This window comes from Gymnoscopelus braueri, assembly GCF_963280865.1.
Source record: "Gymnoscopelus braueri genome assembly, chromosome: 20".
NCBI classification, from domain to species: domain Eukaryota; kingdom Metazoa; phylum Chordata; class Actinopteri; order Myctophiformes; family Myctophidae; genus Gymnoscopelus; species Gymnoscopelus braueri.
Genome location: NC_137622.1, coordinates 6,076,870 through 6,095,894, shown reverse-complemented (window position 1 = coordinate 6,095,894; position 19,025 = coordinate 6,076,870). Strand labels below are relative to the sequence as shown.

At 42.0% G+C, this 19,025-nt stretch overlaps 1 protein-coding gene across 1 annotated transcript; it reads right to left on the bottom strand.

The window, feature by feature from the left end:
* Nucleotides 1-16,912: 16,912 nt before the first annotated feature.
* On the bottom strand, nt 16,913-17,674 carry LOC308076415 (uracil phosphoribosyltransferase homolog; the record flags this gene model as incomplete). The annotated part of the gene is made up of 1 exon (XM_080416648.1): nt 16,913-17,674. The coding sequence occupies one exon, from the start codon at nt 17,672-17,674 to the stop codon at nt 16,913-16,915; it is 762 nt and encodes a 253-aa protein (XP_080272774.1).
* Between the last annotated feature and the right edge of the window lie 1,351 nt (nt 17,675-19,025).

Genomic DNA, 19,025 nt, shown 5'->3' with positions numbered 1-19,025 from the left:
TGTAATGCACGTCATAAAGCGCTTTCGTCGTAAAGCGCTTTGGATAAAGGCGCTATATAAATGCATCATTTACCACACGCCACGCATCCACCCACATGCTTAAATCCTCCCACCGGTCAGAGGATAGCTCTGTCTCTATAGGGGTGATGCTTCAGATCCATTACGTGCGTTTAGGCCTGAGGGGAATCCTCATCCAACACTGCTAACAGCTCTCCACTTGATTGCAACCTCCATTATCTCTGCTGCCACCAGTGGTGTGTAAAGTAACTAAGTACATGTACTCAAGTACTGCTTCCCCGTTGAGAGTTGAACCTGCGTTGAATCCGTCCGTCTGTTCCTGTTCCTGTTCCTGTTCCTGTCTGCAGAGCTGTTGTCTCCTTCCAGCCCCGCAGATGTCTCTCCTTCCAGCCCCGCAGTTGTCTCTCCTTCCAGCCCCGCAGATGTATGAGTTATGAGTCATGTTGAACATGTCAGCGGTCGCTTTGTGGATCTTGTTACAATCTGAACTGTCTCCCTTAGCACTTTGAGCTATATTGCTTCAGGCTACTCTGCACGTCTGCAGTCTACTCTGGAGAGAGAGAGAGAGAGAGAGAGAGAGAGAGAGAGAGCCTGGAATTCTAACACCTCTGTGACAAGAAGCCATCACACCAGACATGGTCATCAAACGGATGATCTGCCCGAGCTGAGATCATATGTCAGCTGCAATTTCTCCAATATGTAATAGACTGTCTGGCTGGAACGTGGAACTGCTGTGTTTCAATCACACACTTCCTTCCTGGAGTGAACAACAAAAAATATATAATAACTAGAAAAAGTGCTCCTCGGAGCACAGGTCTTCGCTAGCCTCGCGTAGCCAGACTATATCACTGCGTGGATATGAGTCTGGTGCCTCTATGAGGAAGTTTTTTTTCCAAGGGGGCGGGATCAAAACAATGGCTCTGTACGCAATTGGTAGACCTACAACCAACTACCAATCACAGTCTCCCATATTTTAATACTGGGCCCTGATTGGTTACCCACGTCTTCTGGAGCAAGAAATGGATTCTCTATGGAGTGTAATGGATATGTTAGAATGCCAACCTGTGTATATATATTGTGTACTGGCGGTTATCTCATTGAAGCAAGGTTTCACATAAATGTGCTAATTCCAACTCAGCTACAGCTGTCAATCTAACAGCTGACCTGTTTCCCCCAGTGCTACTCACTGTGTCAGCTATGTGTATTTGTGTAATTGTGTATGTGTCTCTCTTATCTTTAGTACATACCTTATATGAACATTTAGAAGAGCATTGTGGACTATAAAGAATTGTGTTAGATGAGGTTCAAGAGGCTTGTGCCCCGAGTGGCGGGAGGAGCAGGGCCGGAGCCCTGCTTCTCATGATCTGTATGGCCAGGAGGCCAGAGCTCTATCTGATCTGTATGCTGTTTGCTCTGCTGAAATCTTCCTAATAAATGATCTAAAACTTCACCCCAATGGAATATTATTATTATTAATATTTCTATAACAGGAGCGGTGCCAGACCCAAATCGCAGAGTGCAATTTTTTTTGGCACTCGCAGATTCGTCTGGTCCCAGGCTAGGTCTTCGCCAGGTCAGTTATTGTGGGCCAGCAATGTTTGGAATTTGCCAATCGGGATGGAATATGAAAAATCTGACAGATCCGTCTTGATCACTTGACTAGAGATATTGTGTACCGATTTGCGTGATGTTTGGACAACATTTGTAGGAGTAATATAAAAAAAAGGCCTCCTTGTGGCGCTATAACAGGACCAGTGTTGGGCAAGTTACTTCTAAAAACTAACTAGTTATAGTTACTAGTTACTGCTCCAAAAACAAAAAAGTTTGTTAGTTAATAAATTATGAAAGTAACTAGTAACTAGTTGCTTTACTTTTTTTAAAAGAGAGAAAAAAAACAACAACTGATTTTTATAGCCTATACATAACCTTTTTTTTTGTTCTTCTTCTTTAGAAATAATTTCTTTCACATCACGATGTAATGATCATTAGACGCACGCACGCACGCACGCACGCACGCATACACGCACGCACGCACGCACGCACGCACGCATGCCGGCCTGGCGGAGACAACTAAGGAGGTGACACGTGCTGCAGGTCCAGCTGGTTTGGGGCTTATGAGTCACCACACCATTTTACATTGAAAGTGAACAGCGGCTGGATGGGATTTGAAGTCAACTTTGCAGTGAAATCCCCCAGCTCTGAATCTCTACATTTTCTCTACAGCTAATTGTAAATTAGGGATCAATTTCAGGGAAAGGTAATAGTCTGCTCGTCTGCAAAGGAATTTGAAATGTCCCCAAGATTTTCCCAACAGGAATGAACCGTCACTTCCAATATAGCCGAGACCATGATACATGACCAATATTTAGAGGCAGGAAAAAGATGAGCAATTTTTGCCAATCATTAAAACAAGCTGTCCATGTATTTATTCATGCCCACATTGGTTTGTAAATCCTCTAGCTTCCGTTGATGTTGCTCATCTTAATTGCGTATAATATCACGCCCATGTTGTTTCATCCATCAAACTTAAAATTGCATTTTGAATTTAATCATGCATGTTTAGCTGATGTGCCAGTGTGTGAGTGCTACAGTATGTACACTTTGATTTGCTTCTAATCCCACAGGAATGTGGGTTTCCAGCATTAAGAAACGTTAAGATGAAAGCCACAGAGAATAGACAGAGAAGATATCCCTTTCGTCCTCACACAACAGTCAGGTACAGGGGTGGAAAAAAGTACACAAATTCTTTACTTAAGTAAAAGTACCAATACTGCAATATAGAAAAACTCTGTTACAATTAAAAGTCCAGAATTCAAAATGTACTTGAGTAAAAGTACAAAAGTATTGGCATCAAAATATACTTAAAGTACCAAAAGTAAAAGTACTAAAATATTTGAAAGTAGCAGATCACGTTGTGAGCTCTATTTTCAAATAGCCTAGGTATAAAATAGGGCTGAAGTTGTTAATGTATGTTTAATAATGTAATAATTTATATCTGAAAAGTAACTAGTAACTACGGTTTTCAAATAATTGTAGTGGAGTAAAAGTACAATATTTGCCTCTGAGATGTAGTGGAGTAGAAGTAAAAGTATTGGAAATTGGAAATACTCAAGTAAAGTACAAATACTTCAAAAATGTACTTAAGTACAGTACAAACACATTGGGTGCCAGCATTTTTTAATAACAGAATACGTTGGGTGCCAGCAATCTCACCACTGACTGCGCTTTGCTGTTTAAAGCTCTAGACTCCACGACGAGCAAATCCACGTAAAAAAAAGCATGCATTCATGGAGCGCGATGACCCTGGCTACATCCTGGAACGATAACATTTCACTCGCAAGTTACAACGGGGAGGGATCGCGCATCGCGCATGACCGGTTTTCCCCAGCGGAAACAGATTCGGAGATACAGACGTTTTAAAGAAGGAAATAGACAGGAAGCGGATGGGGAGCCATGTTTTTGACACAGTGATCCAACTGGCCTATCCTTCTCAGAATCGCCTAGGGTGACTCCAGAGCTGCCCCTCCCGTGTGGAAAAAAACGGAAAAAACAAAAAGACTGAAAATACGGTTCAGACCGTGTTCGGCACCAATGCGCTACTCTGTGTAAACACGGTTCAGACCGTGTTCGGCACCCGATGTGTTAAGTAAATATTCTTAGTTACTTTCCACCACTGGTCAGGTATGCCATTGGAGTTCAGAGAAGTGAAAGCAACAGAACTTCTAAATTATGGCGTTATGGGGAGAAATAAAGTGTCTCTTGAAGAGGTTGAGGTTGAACTTTTGATAAAAAAACGTCCTCATTAAATGTAGGCTGATCTGGTGTTGCACATTAATGGCTCGTGAGCAGCGCATTAATAACAACGCTCTAATTACTGACAGACAAGAACCTGAGACGATTCTATTCATGTTCATTGTGTTCTCACCTTTTTTTAAATGTATGTAAACACCATCCATTACATGAAAGATCAATGCGAAAGGTCTTCCACTCAGGTGCTGCTGATGATGGCATTTCATACCACTTTCTATGGGAAATCCGGAAAAAAAGGAAAAACTTCAAAGTAAACGCTATGGGAGCTTTTCTGAAATAACTGTTGATGAACCATTTAGCTATTGACTACATCCAGTATTTATTTAAATATTATAGATGTTCACTGTCTCCTTCACGGTTTCTCCTTCACCGTCTTAGCTAGTGACTACAGCCAGTATTATTTAAATATTATAGATGATTCATTTAGCTATTGACTACACCCAGCATTTATTTACATATTAGATTATTCATTATTGACTACACCCACTATTTATTTAGATTATATATTATTGACTACATCCAGTATTTCCACATGCTGAATTGATTGAGCCGCTGCCAGCATCAATGCTTCAGAATTCCCTCTTCACTGATGTCAATGCATTTCAATAAGTTCATGCTCTTTGTAAAAGGCACTGACATTCATGTCGACTAAGGCCACGTTTAGACGACAACGGTCTTTAGAGAAAACGTCGAAGTGCTGTTGCGTTCTCACTTATTTTTTTGCCTTTAGACGGTGACGCAACAGCGATTGAAAACGCTGTAGTGTGCATGCCAGGTGGCTGGGTGGCGGTGACGCACTGCTGTTTACGTCTAACTCTATGGTTTACATGCTTGACTTTGGGCTTGTTTTTCCTGTAAAGTTGCTTGTATATATAGATGGGTTTCCTGTTTGTAAACATGAGAGGATGATGCGCGCGCAGTGGAGGGTTGAGCAGTAGAGGGCGCTATTACCCGCAGCAGCTCTAGTCAAATGTACATTCATAAAAGAAATGGTCTTCACCGGGTTTAATGAAAGTAGATTAAATGATGCAGTTTGTAATATCTTCTTTACTCAATAAAAATGATTTGTCGGAAGTTGGATCTGTTTGTATATAATAGCAGCATTATGCCTATTATGCCTAAAATAGCAGCATTATGCCTATCTAAATCCCGAAAATAACAACAGAGTGAATGGCGCTTCCGGTTCGTTCTACCACCCGCATGCGCAGATTGCGCACTCTGCTCTGTGATGACGTCGCGCGGAAACCCATCTATAGGTTGTTGCGTTTTGTTTTTTTTTGGGCTTGTTTTTAAAGTGTAGTTAATGTTTTGATTTTTGATTTGATTATTGTTTTAAACAGTCCTCAAACATGTGCATGTCAAATTATTGTATTTCTCCGCAGACCCCCATCTGAATAAAAAAAAATACATATATTCCAAATATTATTTCACTATTTCTTATACAAGATCTTTTTGAAAATAGCAGATCTACAAGCTCACTGTGAGTGTGAGCTTGTAGATCGGCTATTTTCAAATAGCCAATGTACTGTTTAAAGTGCTCATGTAGCCATTGTCGCTTCTTTTGGGCTTGTTTTCATAGAACTGGCTGCTTATTTCTCTCAAAACATCTGGCAACATCACACGTTTTGCCGTTTCCTCCGCTGTAACTGTTTACATGGACGGCGATCTCGTCTAAACGGACGGCACATCTGATACTTTATTTTCCTTGGTACCTTTACTTAAGTAAAACATGTGAGTACTTCTTCCATCACTGACAGTATGGATGTCAGAACTTTAGAGAGAGATGGCAAACCATTCAAAGATGTATGAGTTTAGTCTTGTCACAAACCAACATGCTGCATGAGTGAACTGACCCTTTAAGACCGGGAACGCATCTGTGTCATTTTAGATTTATTTGGCTCTTCAAAAATAGCAGATAGGAGATCTTGTAGATCTGCTATTTATTTTTTTTATCTTGATTTTTTTTTGCAAAACTTTCAATATATATTTTTAAAGCAAACATTTGTAACTCAAATATTAGCTTCTGGGGATTCTACATATGTCTTCTAAAACCTAACAGTTTTCTGAAAAAAACATATGTTGCTGTATATCAGTGTCAAGGACCACCTAAAATTATATGTATTTGGCCGGAGACCCGCCTCTCAAAATATGTTGTTTGAGGGACCCCCCAGAAGCCAAGATTTGAGTTACAAATGTTCGCTTTAAAAATATATATATTCAAAGATTTGCAAAAATGTTCACGATTGATCTACAAGCTCATAGCGGCTTGTATATCTGCTATTTTTAATAGCCAAAGGAATCTAAAAATGCACAGATGCGTTCCCGGTCGTAATGTGTTAAAGTAATGTGGCTTATGCAGTCTGAGATCATCTGTATTTATAAATAGGCGTGTTGCATGAAGTAGATTTTTGTATAGAGCTGTCTTGTATATTATTATCTTTACCATATTTATCTGCATCATGACAGTACACAATACAACAGGATACGAACATTAAGCATGATTCAGAGACGGACACAAGCATATGTTTGTGTGTGTGTGTGTGTGTGTGTGTGTGTGTGTGTGTGTGTGTGTGTGTGTGTGTGTGTGTGTGTGTGTGTGTGTGTGTGTGTGTGTGTGTGACACAAACATTTATATTCTGACAGTTTCTGGCTTCTCTGGGAGTAACACAAAGATTATCACTGTGTGCATTTGTGTGTGCGTGCGTGTGCATGCGTGTGTGTGTGTGAGTGTGTGTGCCCTCGTAGAAGGCACGCCTGCAGAGAAGTGGCACAATCGTAATTAATCAAATTGACTTGGGACCCAGAGAGAAGAGAAAAAACAAAAAGACAAAAGTGTGGGGTGAAAAAGGAGGCCATCGTCACAGCTGTTGTATGAAATGAAGTAATAAATGAAACATTACAGTAAACAAGCAGACGGCACAGAACAAATACTGTTTCCTAACATTCTCCCTGCAGTCTGACGTCCACTCCACATGCTATTTACAGCCAAAGGAACCAAACGATATTTGACATAAACGTGACAAAAAAGTGACATAAACAATGCCAAGGGCCTGCTATTCAATTTAGCTACCGTACACAGCAACACTCATCAGTGTTAATTGAACCCTGAAAGTGTGAAATGGATCTAGTCCATGCAATAGCCATGTTAACACATATGACTTAATGTTGAGAAAATAATTGGTCTTTCAATTTGACGTGATAAGTACAGTAGCCTACAAAAGGAACCCGGGGCCATCAGGGTGGTCTTTAAATGTAATACATACATCAATTAATACATTGACTGCCAGGAATTCATTAATGAATTCATCGGCCAGCGTTTTAACTAATCTTCCGAGACCCACAGAAATGTTTTTTCAAAGATGTAAACAACAGGGGGGGGGGGGGGGGGTCTCTTCTATCATCCGGAAAAGAAAAATTGTAAACGCAATCTTCCTTTCTTTAGTTATCGGCAGTTGAATATAACTTGTTTTCACCAAAAACACAAAGTGGGAGAATAAATCAGAGATAAATGTATTTTTATAAATCGGATAATGTTGCTGGAATTAGCAGTGAGAGAGAGAGAGAGAGAGAGAGAGAGAGAGAGAGAGAGAGAGAGAGAGAGAGAGAGAGAGAGAGAGAGAGAGAGAGAGCATTGAAGGCTTTGCACGTGAGCTTCCCCTGGGTAATTGAGGAGGTCACCACTCAACACACACCAACTATTAGGTTAGGTTAAGTACCTTTTAAGGATAATTGGGAAATGCAAATGAATGGTAATTGCGCTGCATGGCCAGGAGACTGTTACTATGACCACTCGTGGGCACATGCATCCAGGGCTAATATCTCTATTTTTCAGACAGAGTGGAATTATTTTGCAACATAAGAAGGGGATGGTGGTTTGGTTGTGCACCACCTTCTTTAGACACGTTTGACTGTGGTCAATCAAACATAGCCAATCTACAAGCCCACAACGCGATGCGTTGTGAGCTTGTAGATCTGCTATTTTCAAACATTTTTGTACTTTTACTTTTGGTACTTTAAGTACATTTTGATGCCAATACTTCTGTACTTTTACTCAAGTAAATTTTGAATTTTGGACTTTTACTTGTAACAGAGTATATTTATATTGCAGTATTGGTACTTTTACTTAAGTAAAGAAACCACTGAGTGTAAGTCTAAACAGTGAACTAGCACTACAACTTGGTAAAGCTGTAGGCTGGCCTGTACTTTACCATACTGTACGTGTTGACAGGTGAAAGCTCTAGCAAGAAGTGCAGACAGGGCTTTTGTAGTGGCAGCAGTTGATTGTGGAATGGAAGACAGGTGCGGAGATTGGTGAGGGAGAGCAGGTGCGCTGAGTTGAGCCATGGAGTAGTCAGTGAGGGGGGAGGAGCCGTGAATGTGAAGGTGAGGAGGAAACCCCTATTTTCTTGGTGTTTCAATCCATTTCAAGTAGTACACCATAGCCCTGTGAAACCACTATTTTCTTGGTGTTTTAACCCATTTCAAGTACACCATAGCCATGCAAACCACTATTTTATTGGTGTTTCAACCCATTTTAAGTACACCATAGCCCTGTGAAACCACAATTTTCTTGGTGTTTGAACCCATTTCAAGTAAACCATAGCCCTGTGAAACAACTATTTTATTGGTGTTTCAACCCATTTCAAGTACACCTCGTCAGTATTAGCTCTGTGAAATCTCTACTTTCTTGTTTGCCTGGTTTGCACGGTGTCATGTTCAGTTTCCCTGCTGTTACATTAGCACACGTCCAAGGATATCATCGTAGGCTAACATAGGCGTTCAGTTGAAAGCTTCTATTGTTGTCGGTGTTGTTGTCACTCTCCTCTGGGTTGTTTTAAAAGACAGAGGGCATGGCTTGGATGTGTGTGTGTGCTGGCAGTAAAGCATTCGTATTCCTCTACACGGTTTCTGTGCTGGACACCAATTAGTTAATAAAAATGATTGGATTTATGGGCCCACCATGCATGTCGGCGGGACAAGCCACATTATGGTTGTGATGTTCAAAACGTGTGAAATGCATGTAGCCTACAGTATGCACACACAAGAGCCCGAGAGAAACGAGAAAGATGTCAATACAAATGATGAAAACCCCCCTCTCTCTCTCTCTCTCTCTCTCTCAGAGATGGAGGGATCCTAAGATGAAAGCTCCAGTCAATACGAGGTGCCAAGAAAACATAACGAGGATGAGTTACAGGCCACTTAATGCAAAACTGCAGCCACATCGATTGGCCCTCTGATGGCCGTGACAGGACGCTGTGTAGCCATTGATTAGGTGTAACTTAGCATTCACTGATCTACATATCATCTGCGTTCCTGCTCATCCTCGCTGCTGCACAGTGCACCACATATCACCACTGTGGAGATCATGACTTTTTCTGGGAAGTTAATATTTCATCACTGCTGTCCATATAAGCATTCCTCATATACATGTCATCACCATTCATACATATCACTCTAATATCTATTCATAATTATCACATGAATCCTGTCTGCTCTCAACAGAATCAATGATATTCAGCATTCAGTATACAGTAGGTACATTTACTGGTGTATGCAGTGTCTGCTTGCATGTCATTGCTACATATCTGCATATAATGTATGTAAGGTTTCATATCAACATTCATCTGCCAATGGTCCATACTGAAATGAAATAGAGATAATGGTCCATATTGTTATGACATAGAGATAATGGTCCATACAGATATTAAATAGGGATAATTGTCCATACTGTTTAGATAGAGATAATGGTCCATACTGTTAGTAAATAGAGATAAGGAACGCAGGACTCCTCATCAATAATAACCAATAGTGGTGTGAACCAGAATGAAAGGTAGAGGGTGTGGGGCTGGAGGTGTGTGTGTGTGTGTGTGTGTGTGTGTGGGGGGGGGGGGGGGGGAGCATTCATGGTCGGATGGTAGAATAACTGAGTCCAATCGATACAGCGTTCAGACATGGAGACTAATTGATACGACAGGTGGACATGGGAGACTTGATTAACAACGTCCAACATCAATGATTTCAGAGCGTCTGGAACATTTGTATGCAAGGAAGGACGCTGCGTCATTTCATATCACTTCAAAGAGGCCATTTTGTGGCGCACGAGAGCTTTGTGTAATGGTGTGAAAATTCATACAGTCATTTGGAGGTGTAGTGGATAAGGACCTCTTATCCAGATCCACTCAAAGCTGAGCTGCATGAGTGAAGATGATTGTTTATTATGAATTCAGAGCCAACGGCAACGGATCGAAACGACGTCTGTCACGTGTGCTAACACAATTATCATTTGAGCACAGGAGAATCTAAGTGATATTGATAATAAACAATGCAGGGCGATGATATTAGATGTAGATCAAGAGAATCTTGAGGAGGAGAGGCGTAGATTAGAGTTCATCCACAAGCTGCAGAAAGTCAATTTGAAAAGTTTCTGCGTTACCAGACATTTTGTCAATTCATAACATACTGTAAACATGTTGTACACCTTTTGAAAATGCAGCGCAGACCTTCCATGTGTCATTATGTATTCAACACCACTTTTTGGGGGGTTGTGTAGAGATAGTTCTGCACTCACACACTATTATGATGTACAAGTTCACAAAGTGTCACAGCGTGACGCTTTGCGTGCTTGTAGAGCTGCTATTTTTCGGCTATTGTCCTGCTATTTGTCCTGCTATTGTCAGTTACATTACATTTTTTTTTTGTAGTAATACAAACCTATGTGCGTGTGTGCGTGCGACGCGTGCGTGCGTGCGTGTGTGTTTCTCCTCTGTGAGTGTGAATGTGAACAGAGCATGGGGTCAGGGCATGCCAGTTCAGGACAAAATAAAGGCCCTCTCTCTCTCTCTCTCTCTCTCTCTCTCTCTCTCTCTCTCTCTCTTTTTAGGGTCAGATGGAGGTCTGACTCCCACAACAGCATAAACACAACTAGACGCGTCGCAATTCTGGGAAATTGCAAAGTGTGGTTGCGCCGACACCGGTCGCGGGTGGCCGCCGGGACGCGAGGATTACGCCGGGAGGATTACCGTCGGAGGCCACCCGACGTGCGATTCGAATTCGGTGCCGATCGGATCCCGCGTTCGTGACACGTGCCGTTTTGATTTGAGGAAATAGGCCCCTCCCACAAAAGAAACAGGCCCCTCCCACAAATGTAGCGGGCCGATGACATCGTCATGTCACTCCTGAGATCACTTGCTTTTCTGTTTGAGTGAACTGATCCCCCAAAAAAATCATGTTTTTGTGTCAAACGGTTACATTTTGCGAATTTGTGGCGCCCCCTATGGGTCAAAGTGGAAAAGGATTTGTTGAGTAAACCATCCTCGACATGTGATTAAAATTTGGGATTGACTGGACGTTTCGTTCGCGTTTTAGGCATTTTTTGTAAAACGGGCCCCTCCCGCTAACTTTGGAATCCAATTACGGCCGAACGGTATAGACTATCAAAATTACGCTTGGATTTGTTTATCGCATGGGTCCATAGATCATGTGTACCGATTTTTGTGAGATTTGGACAAAATCTGTAGGAGGAGGAGCTAAAAGTGTGTTTTGAAGAAAATTCTAAATGGCGGAAAATCTATCCAGACGGAAATGGGCGTGGCCTATATGGGGAGTTGCATCATGACCCCAGGAATCACACTAAACCACACTAAATTACAGCTCCATTTAGAGCGCTGGCCATACCTGCCCTCACTGAACTGACAGCAACACTACCATCACTGGGAAGTATATGTATACAGAAACCAAATACACTTACTGATGTCAAGTCAAAGTAGTGAAGCTACCAACTTCTGAAGGTACAACATAAATGATCTTAAAGGAGGAGTTCACCCAAAAAATTACTTATTAGTGTGGTTGCCCGAATGGGCAACCACACTAATAAGTCTCTACCGACTTTATTCACTCTGTTACAATTTTCTTGCGCGCTATTTCTCCCACAGTTTATTTTTCCCAATTTCGTGCCATATGTCAAATTCACCGGCTTCACCGGGACCAGACTGCTTGTACTTTGCTAAGAGATTGGTTGCATAATTTAATTGATATTGATTTATTAGTGCATTAAATTTCCCCATCCACTTTAATGGGAATTGCAAAAACTCCCATTCAAGTATTTTTTTCTCGGAAACCGTAAGGGCTACAGTTACAAGACTTAGAGGGGAGGCTAATAGTTTATTGCAAAATTATTTAAAAAAGAATCACACCAGTCGGCCACATGGTGGCGCTATAACAGCCCACTTTACCTTTTGGCCTATAACTCTTGAACCGTAGGTCGTAGAATAAAAAAAAAAAAATCCCCTGGATTCCTTGGGTCATGACACAACTCCCCATATAGGCCACGCCCATTTCCGTCAGGATAGATTTTCCGCCATTTTGAATTTTCTTCAAAACACTTTTAGCTCCTCCTCCTACAGATTTTGTCCAAATCTCACAAAAATCGGTACACATGATCTAAACAAATGCAAGCGGAATGTTGATAGTCTATACCGTTCGGCCGTAATTGGATTCCAAAGTTAGTGGGAGGGGCCCGTTTTACAAAAAATGCCTGAAAACGTGAACGAAACATCCAGTCAATCCCAAAATTTTATCACACGTCGAGGATGGTTTACTCAACAAATCCCCAAAAGCATTTCCACTTTGACCCATAGGGGCGCCGCAAATACGCAAAATGTAACTGTTTGACACAAAAACATGATATTTGGGGGGATCAGTTCTCTCAAAATGCAAAGCAAGTGATCTCAGGAGTGACATATGTCATCGGCCCGCTACATTTGTGGGAGGGGCCTGTTTATTTAGTGGGAGGGGCCTATTTCCTCAAATCAAAACGGCACGTGTCACGAACGCGGGATCCGATCGGCACCGAATTCGAATCGCACGTCACGTGGGCTCCGACGGTAATCCTCCCAGCGTAATCCTCGCGTCCCGGCGGCCGCCCGCGACCGGTGTCGGTGCAACCACACTTTGCAATTTCCCAGAATTGCGACGCGTCTAGTTTTCTATCAATTGCACACCCTATGAAGCCTTGAATTCATGGATTCTTTTTTTGTTTTTGTCGCATTCCTAAGCTAATAATTTGATTCCCGTCTCCTACCGGCTAATGTATCCGGTAGGAGACACAAAGTAGATTATTTGTGTCTCCTACCGGAAATACACACGGTCATCAAATTATTGTCTTAGGAATGCCACAAAAACAAAAAAGAATCGATGAAATCAAGGCTTCATGGGGTGTGTAATTGATAGAAAATAAGTAATTTTTTTGGGTGAACTCCTCCTTTAAACAGATCCAGCCACTTCAATGTCCAGGTGCAGGACAAACAAAACAACAGTTTGACATAAAAGAAAAGAAAGTCTGCACCAGTGGTGGAGTACTGAAATGTTTTACTTAAGTAAAAGTATCAATACCACAATGTGGGAAATACTTACAAGTAAATGTCAGATATTCAAAATTTGCTCGAGTAAAAGTACAAACGTATTCGGCATCAAAATATACTTAAAGTACCAAAAGTAAAATAACTCATTTTGCAGAATGTCCCATTCCACAAGTTCAATAATACAAAATCTTTTGAAAAAGGGTTAGGGTTATCTAGAAGCTCACAATGCATCATAGGTTGAAAGTGGTTAATGTACATTTTGTAATAATATTATTCAAAATCTTCAAAGTAACTAGTAACTTAACGTTTTCAAATAATTGTAGTCGAGTAAAAGTACAATATTTTCCTCTGAGATGTAGTGGAGTAGAAGTAAAAGTATTGAAAATTGGAAATACTCCAGTAAAGTAAAAAAAACCTCAACATGTTACTTAAGTAGTACTTGAGTAAATGTACTTTACACCACTGGTCTGCACACACTGTTAAAACATGCTACGCTGTCTGCTATTGTGCTCACAACAATGTTTAGAATATTAGATCTTCCTTGTTTTTGCATTTTTCTTTTACAACATAAATGATCTCTACTGCCTTGCATACATGCAGCAGCAATGACAGGTTTAGGTGAGAATATCGCACACCTGCGGTGCTCTGGGACCTTTGTTAATTTCACTGAACAAGAATGTGATCATGTTAAGAAATAACTCAACCAGTAAGGTGACACGGCTAGTCACCTTCAAGGTACCAGTCCAGATTCTTGTCCGAGCACTGTTTCTAAAATGTGTTTGGGCTTTTGTCAGAGCAGCTGACATCTCCATTAAAAAATATATATATGTATAATTAAAAAACAGATTGTATTGTAAATGTTTGCGAGGCACAGTCTTGTTTTGTAGTTTTTTTACAGTGTGTTTTCACTTTAACCGAGAACTTTTTCATAATTGTTTGAGTTCAGAAAACAAAAAAATTGCAGATTTTGAACATTTTCTTAAAATCTTGAAAGTGTTTGAAAATGTATGAATAATTTTCTTTTCTTTTCTTTTACACAAATCTTCTCTTCAGGGGGTCCCTGGCACAAAATATTTTCAGATGGGGGGTCCGGGGCCAAATATGTATCAATTTGGGGGTCCGTGACTCAAAGAAGTTTGAGAACTATGCTGATTTAGAGGGCATTTTGTAGAATCCTTGATAGAGTTATTTGATCTCTTATCCCAATTATCATAATGTGTCTAGGGTCCATTAACCTGGTTAAAATGTCCTATTAATTATGGTTTCATACTGACCTAAACCATCATGTTAAATGTACTCTCTACTCGCAGTCTCTGTGTCTGCCAGCCAAGGTCAAATCCATGCTACAGGCTTTCTGTGGCAATCTATTGTTTTGGGAACACTGTATCTAGATATGCTCTTCTCTACAGCTGTCTTCCATGTCAGTGTCACCCAAATCTCCACTGACCAGTGACAGGTCAGCAGATGCCAATATGTTGACCCAGACATGGGGACGCTGTTGTCCAGAGATAAACTGTCACACCATCATTACCATCTATCATCATCTACCATCATCTACCATCATCAGACGACGACGTAATCATCGCTCTCATCCAATCCGAGAAGTCCACCTTCGCCCGGAACCTCATCCATGTCACATCCTATGATGTCATATGTTTATGTTACTGGACTCTGTTAAAGCCTCGTGCTTTCTCTGTTACACTACAGAGACGCCGACCGATGATGCGGAACCATACCTGTGATACTGTAACCTTCTATATCTCTCTGATCTGAATACAAAGATGTTTCTTTGCACCCTTGGCTGCCTGGTCTGAGTTTGGTTTTTCCTTATTTGCCTCGTTATACAAGTATGTGGTACTTTGTGTGGGTTATAAGGTGAAAACAACTCCATCAATGGTCTTAATGGGTACAAAAAAAACTCATGGTCTTAATGGGTACAAAAAAAACATTGTATTGTAAATGTATGCGAGGCCCGGTCGAGTGATGTTGTTTTTTTAACAGTGTGCTTTCACTTTAATAAACACACCGTAGCTCCGTTGACCCAGCCGGTCTCCAGTGCTCATGCCTGGGTCCCCAGTGAAGCCCTGCATGCCTTCATATTTACCCTTCCTAGACAGGGAGTGCGCCCCCCCTGTGGAGGGCTGCACAGCCACTGTTCACTCTCTCCAGGCTCTCCCCTTCTCCGCGGCCTCGTCTCAATAGGCTGTTTGCGTAGTGGTGTCTCTCTCCCCGGTATGTCGTCAGCTCCTCTCCAGTGGTGTAAAGTAACTAAGTACATTTACTCAAGTACTGTACTTAAGTACAATTTTGAGGTATTTTTACTTTACTGGAGTATTTCCAATTTCCCATACTTCTACTTCTAGCCTACTCCACTATACATCTCAGAGGCAAATACTCTACTTTTACTCCACTACAATGATTTGAAAGCTTTAGTTACTAGTTACTTTGCAGATATAAATTATTATATTTTAAAACACACTTTAACCACTTTAGCCCTATTTTATACCTAAGCCATTTTAAAATAGCCGATCTACAGCTCACAACGCCTCGCCCCGCAACGTGTTGTGAGCTTCTAGATCTGCGATTTTCAAACATTTTAGTACTTTTACTTTTGGTACTTTGAGTACATTTTGATGTAAAAAGTATTGACCAATACTTTTGTACTTTTACTCAAGTACATTTTTAATTCTAGACGTTTACTTGTGACAGAGTATACTTCGACATTGCAGTATTGATACTTTTACTTAAGTAAAACATTTTAGTACTTTTTCCACCCACTACTGGTATGTCGTCAGCTCCTCTCCCTTTCTACTCCACCGGAGCCCAGGGACAACAGAGGCATCTGGGAGGGCTGCATGGGGATAATAACATTGGAATGGGACGCAATGAAAGGGGATTATGGTGTGTATGTCTGTGCGTGTGTGTGTGTGTGTGTGTGTGTGTGTGTGTGTGCGTGTGCGTGTGCGTGTGCGTGTGCGTGTGCACGTGCACGTGCGCTCAGCATTGACAATAGGTCCCAGGTTGGGAGAGGGGGGTGGGGGCATTAAAAGGGGAAATGACAAAATCCATCCTAAAACAGAATTTATTACATTTATTTAAAAAAGGCAAGCCAGGATAGCTGATAGATCCAGGCTTAATCCCCAATCTAGGTTTCGTGAAACAGGCCCCAGGACCAGCTTTTGTTGTCTTCTTTCCTGACTCCTGTCTGTGTTTGGTAGCTAGAGAGCGTAATAAATACAACCTATTTCCTAGGGCCCTGACCATAGCCTGGGATGATTGATTTCTGTGCAATAAAAATAAAATAAAATAATGACATAGTTGTCGTTGGCCAATTTAGCCTGCTGTCAGAGCGCACAAGAAATTTGATCGGTATGCAATATTAGCTGTGGACAGACACACAGACGTGCACATACAGACACACAGGGCCAAATACATGATCTCCTGACAGCGATAAATATTGTCTCTGTCGGGTGGAAACCTCATGTGTCCAAAACTGTTTCTTTTCAGGATTCAAGATCTACAAGCTCAAGACGCGTTGCTTCACGCCATGTTTCGACCTTGTAGATCTGCTACTTTTGATGATTTTGTGTGACGCTGTAGTACGATCAAGTAATTTACAAAACACAAAAGTTAACATAATGGAGATTAGAGGTTTCTGCCCGACAGCAACGATTTGGAACTCAAATGGCTTCCCATATCAAAGTGTTCTTCAGGTCATCCCCGACTTAGTCAGTGCCAAAGTACCTTTGTCCAAAATGAGTTGGAGCCACAGGATGCACCTCTGTGGTCAGGATGGTTATGTCTGGGAACGCCTGGATGATAGACTTGGCTCCCCGTGGAGTGGAGAAGAGACTAAGGAGAATGACATGTCTGGGTTGGACGCCGTGTTCGGTCAGCACTCTGACAGCCTCGGTCACGGTGTTCCCCGTGCTGAGGATGGGGTACATGAGCAGCACCTTCCTCCTGCACACGTCCGGGGGGAACTTGGCATAGTAGACCTTGGCTCTCTGGGTCTCCTCGTCGGTCTGAATGAGAATCTTGCCGATGCGGATCGAGCGGCAGCAGTCCCTAAGACCCTGCTCCATAGCCTCGCCGCTCCTCACAATGCTAACCCCGCAGTTACCCCTCTCAAACTGGACTCCTTCGTACCTGTGCCCTGTGGGCGTGGTGACAGTGCACCCCGAATAGGGGAGCTGATTCAGTCCCTCTTCGACCGCCAGCCTGATCAGTCGCTCGGCGCAAAACACAAAATCCCCTCTGCTGGTCGTCTTGTCTCGGATTATCGTCTGTAATTCCCGGATCTGGTCGTTGAGCGGGAGCAGTCTCAGTTGAGGCCCCAAAGACTCTCGGATCACCTCAGGATGTGTGCTGCCTACGCCTCCCGCTTCGGCTATAGACACCACCTCAGCAGGAGAGCTGAACCCAACCTGCATCATTGGCTGTTCCTGACAACCGTTGACTTCCGGGCTATGACTGGGACAAAGCATCCTGGCGAGGGTTCAGTGTGGTCAAATCAAAATGAAAGCTAGCCCGTATTTTTCAATTTATTACTAGTTATTTTATTAGTCTCGTGAGCTTCTTTAGCTAGTGTTCAACACAGTCGTGTTGAAGATAAGGGTGCCGTCAAACAACTACACAACTACAAAATGTACAAGCTTTTGCTTAAAATTGCTTAAATTCATTTAAATTGAAGCAAGGACACTAACTTGGTTGTGATGACGTTGCGATGTCATTGCATGATGACGTCATTACGTAGAATACCATTCACGTTATACTTCTTGTTGCTTGACTTATTTATTCATTTATCTATCTTCATCTTCATATTGACATCACGACATTGCGAAGATTTCACAAACGTGACATTTCTGTTGAAATTGGTTGTGATCCTCAGTGTCACGTCTTACGTCACAAACATAACATTACCATATATGGAGACCTCTTGAAACTGGATTTTCAGGCCGTCAAAGCAGCCTGAAAAACCTGGTGTGAAGGCTGCTACGTGGCCTGAACTTGACGAACGATGGAACAATGCAAGTTGGGAATGCATCCATATGTATATGATACTGACGCTGTTGCCTAAACCACTGTGATACTGACCGTTATATTGACCATGATACTGACCATGATACTGACCGTGATACTGACCATGATACTGACCATGCTACTGACGCTGATGCCTAAACCCCTGTGATACTGACCATGATACTGACCATGCTACTGACGCTGATGCCTAAACCCCTGTGATACTGACCATGATACTGACCATGATATTGACGCTGTTGCCCAAACCACCATGATACTGACCATGATACTGACGCTGATGCACAAACCACCGTGATACTGACCATGATACTGACCATGATACTGATACTGACCATGATACTGACCATGAAACTGACCATGATACGGATCCTTTGATGCTGCCTAAAGCTGCTCTGTCCTCTGTCAGTGGAACAACAACTCAAAGTAGGCTATTGTGTTGTGATGACATCATTCACATGCACGTGTGTGTGTGTGCGTGTGTGTGCGTGTGTGCGTGGCTGTGTGCGCGCGCATGTACTGTTGTTTTGTTAATGCATGCTGGTCCCAGCAGCGCAGCTTGTTTTGTTTTGAAGCTGTATATACGCTGCCTCGCTGATGCCAGGATGAATGATGAATAGATGTCTGCTCTGCTATCTGTTTCACCGGCCAGAATGTGTAGCTGCAGCCACACACTGTGGGAGATGTGATGGCTTTGTGCATTGTGTTCACCTGTGTGTTGTTGTGTCTCTGGGGTGGAGGGAGATGGCTACCTGGTTACAGATATTACAATCAAAACATGGACACCACATGAGTTCC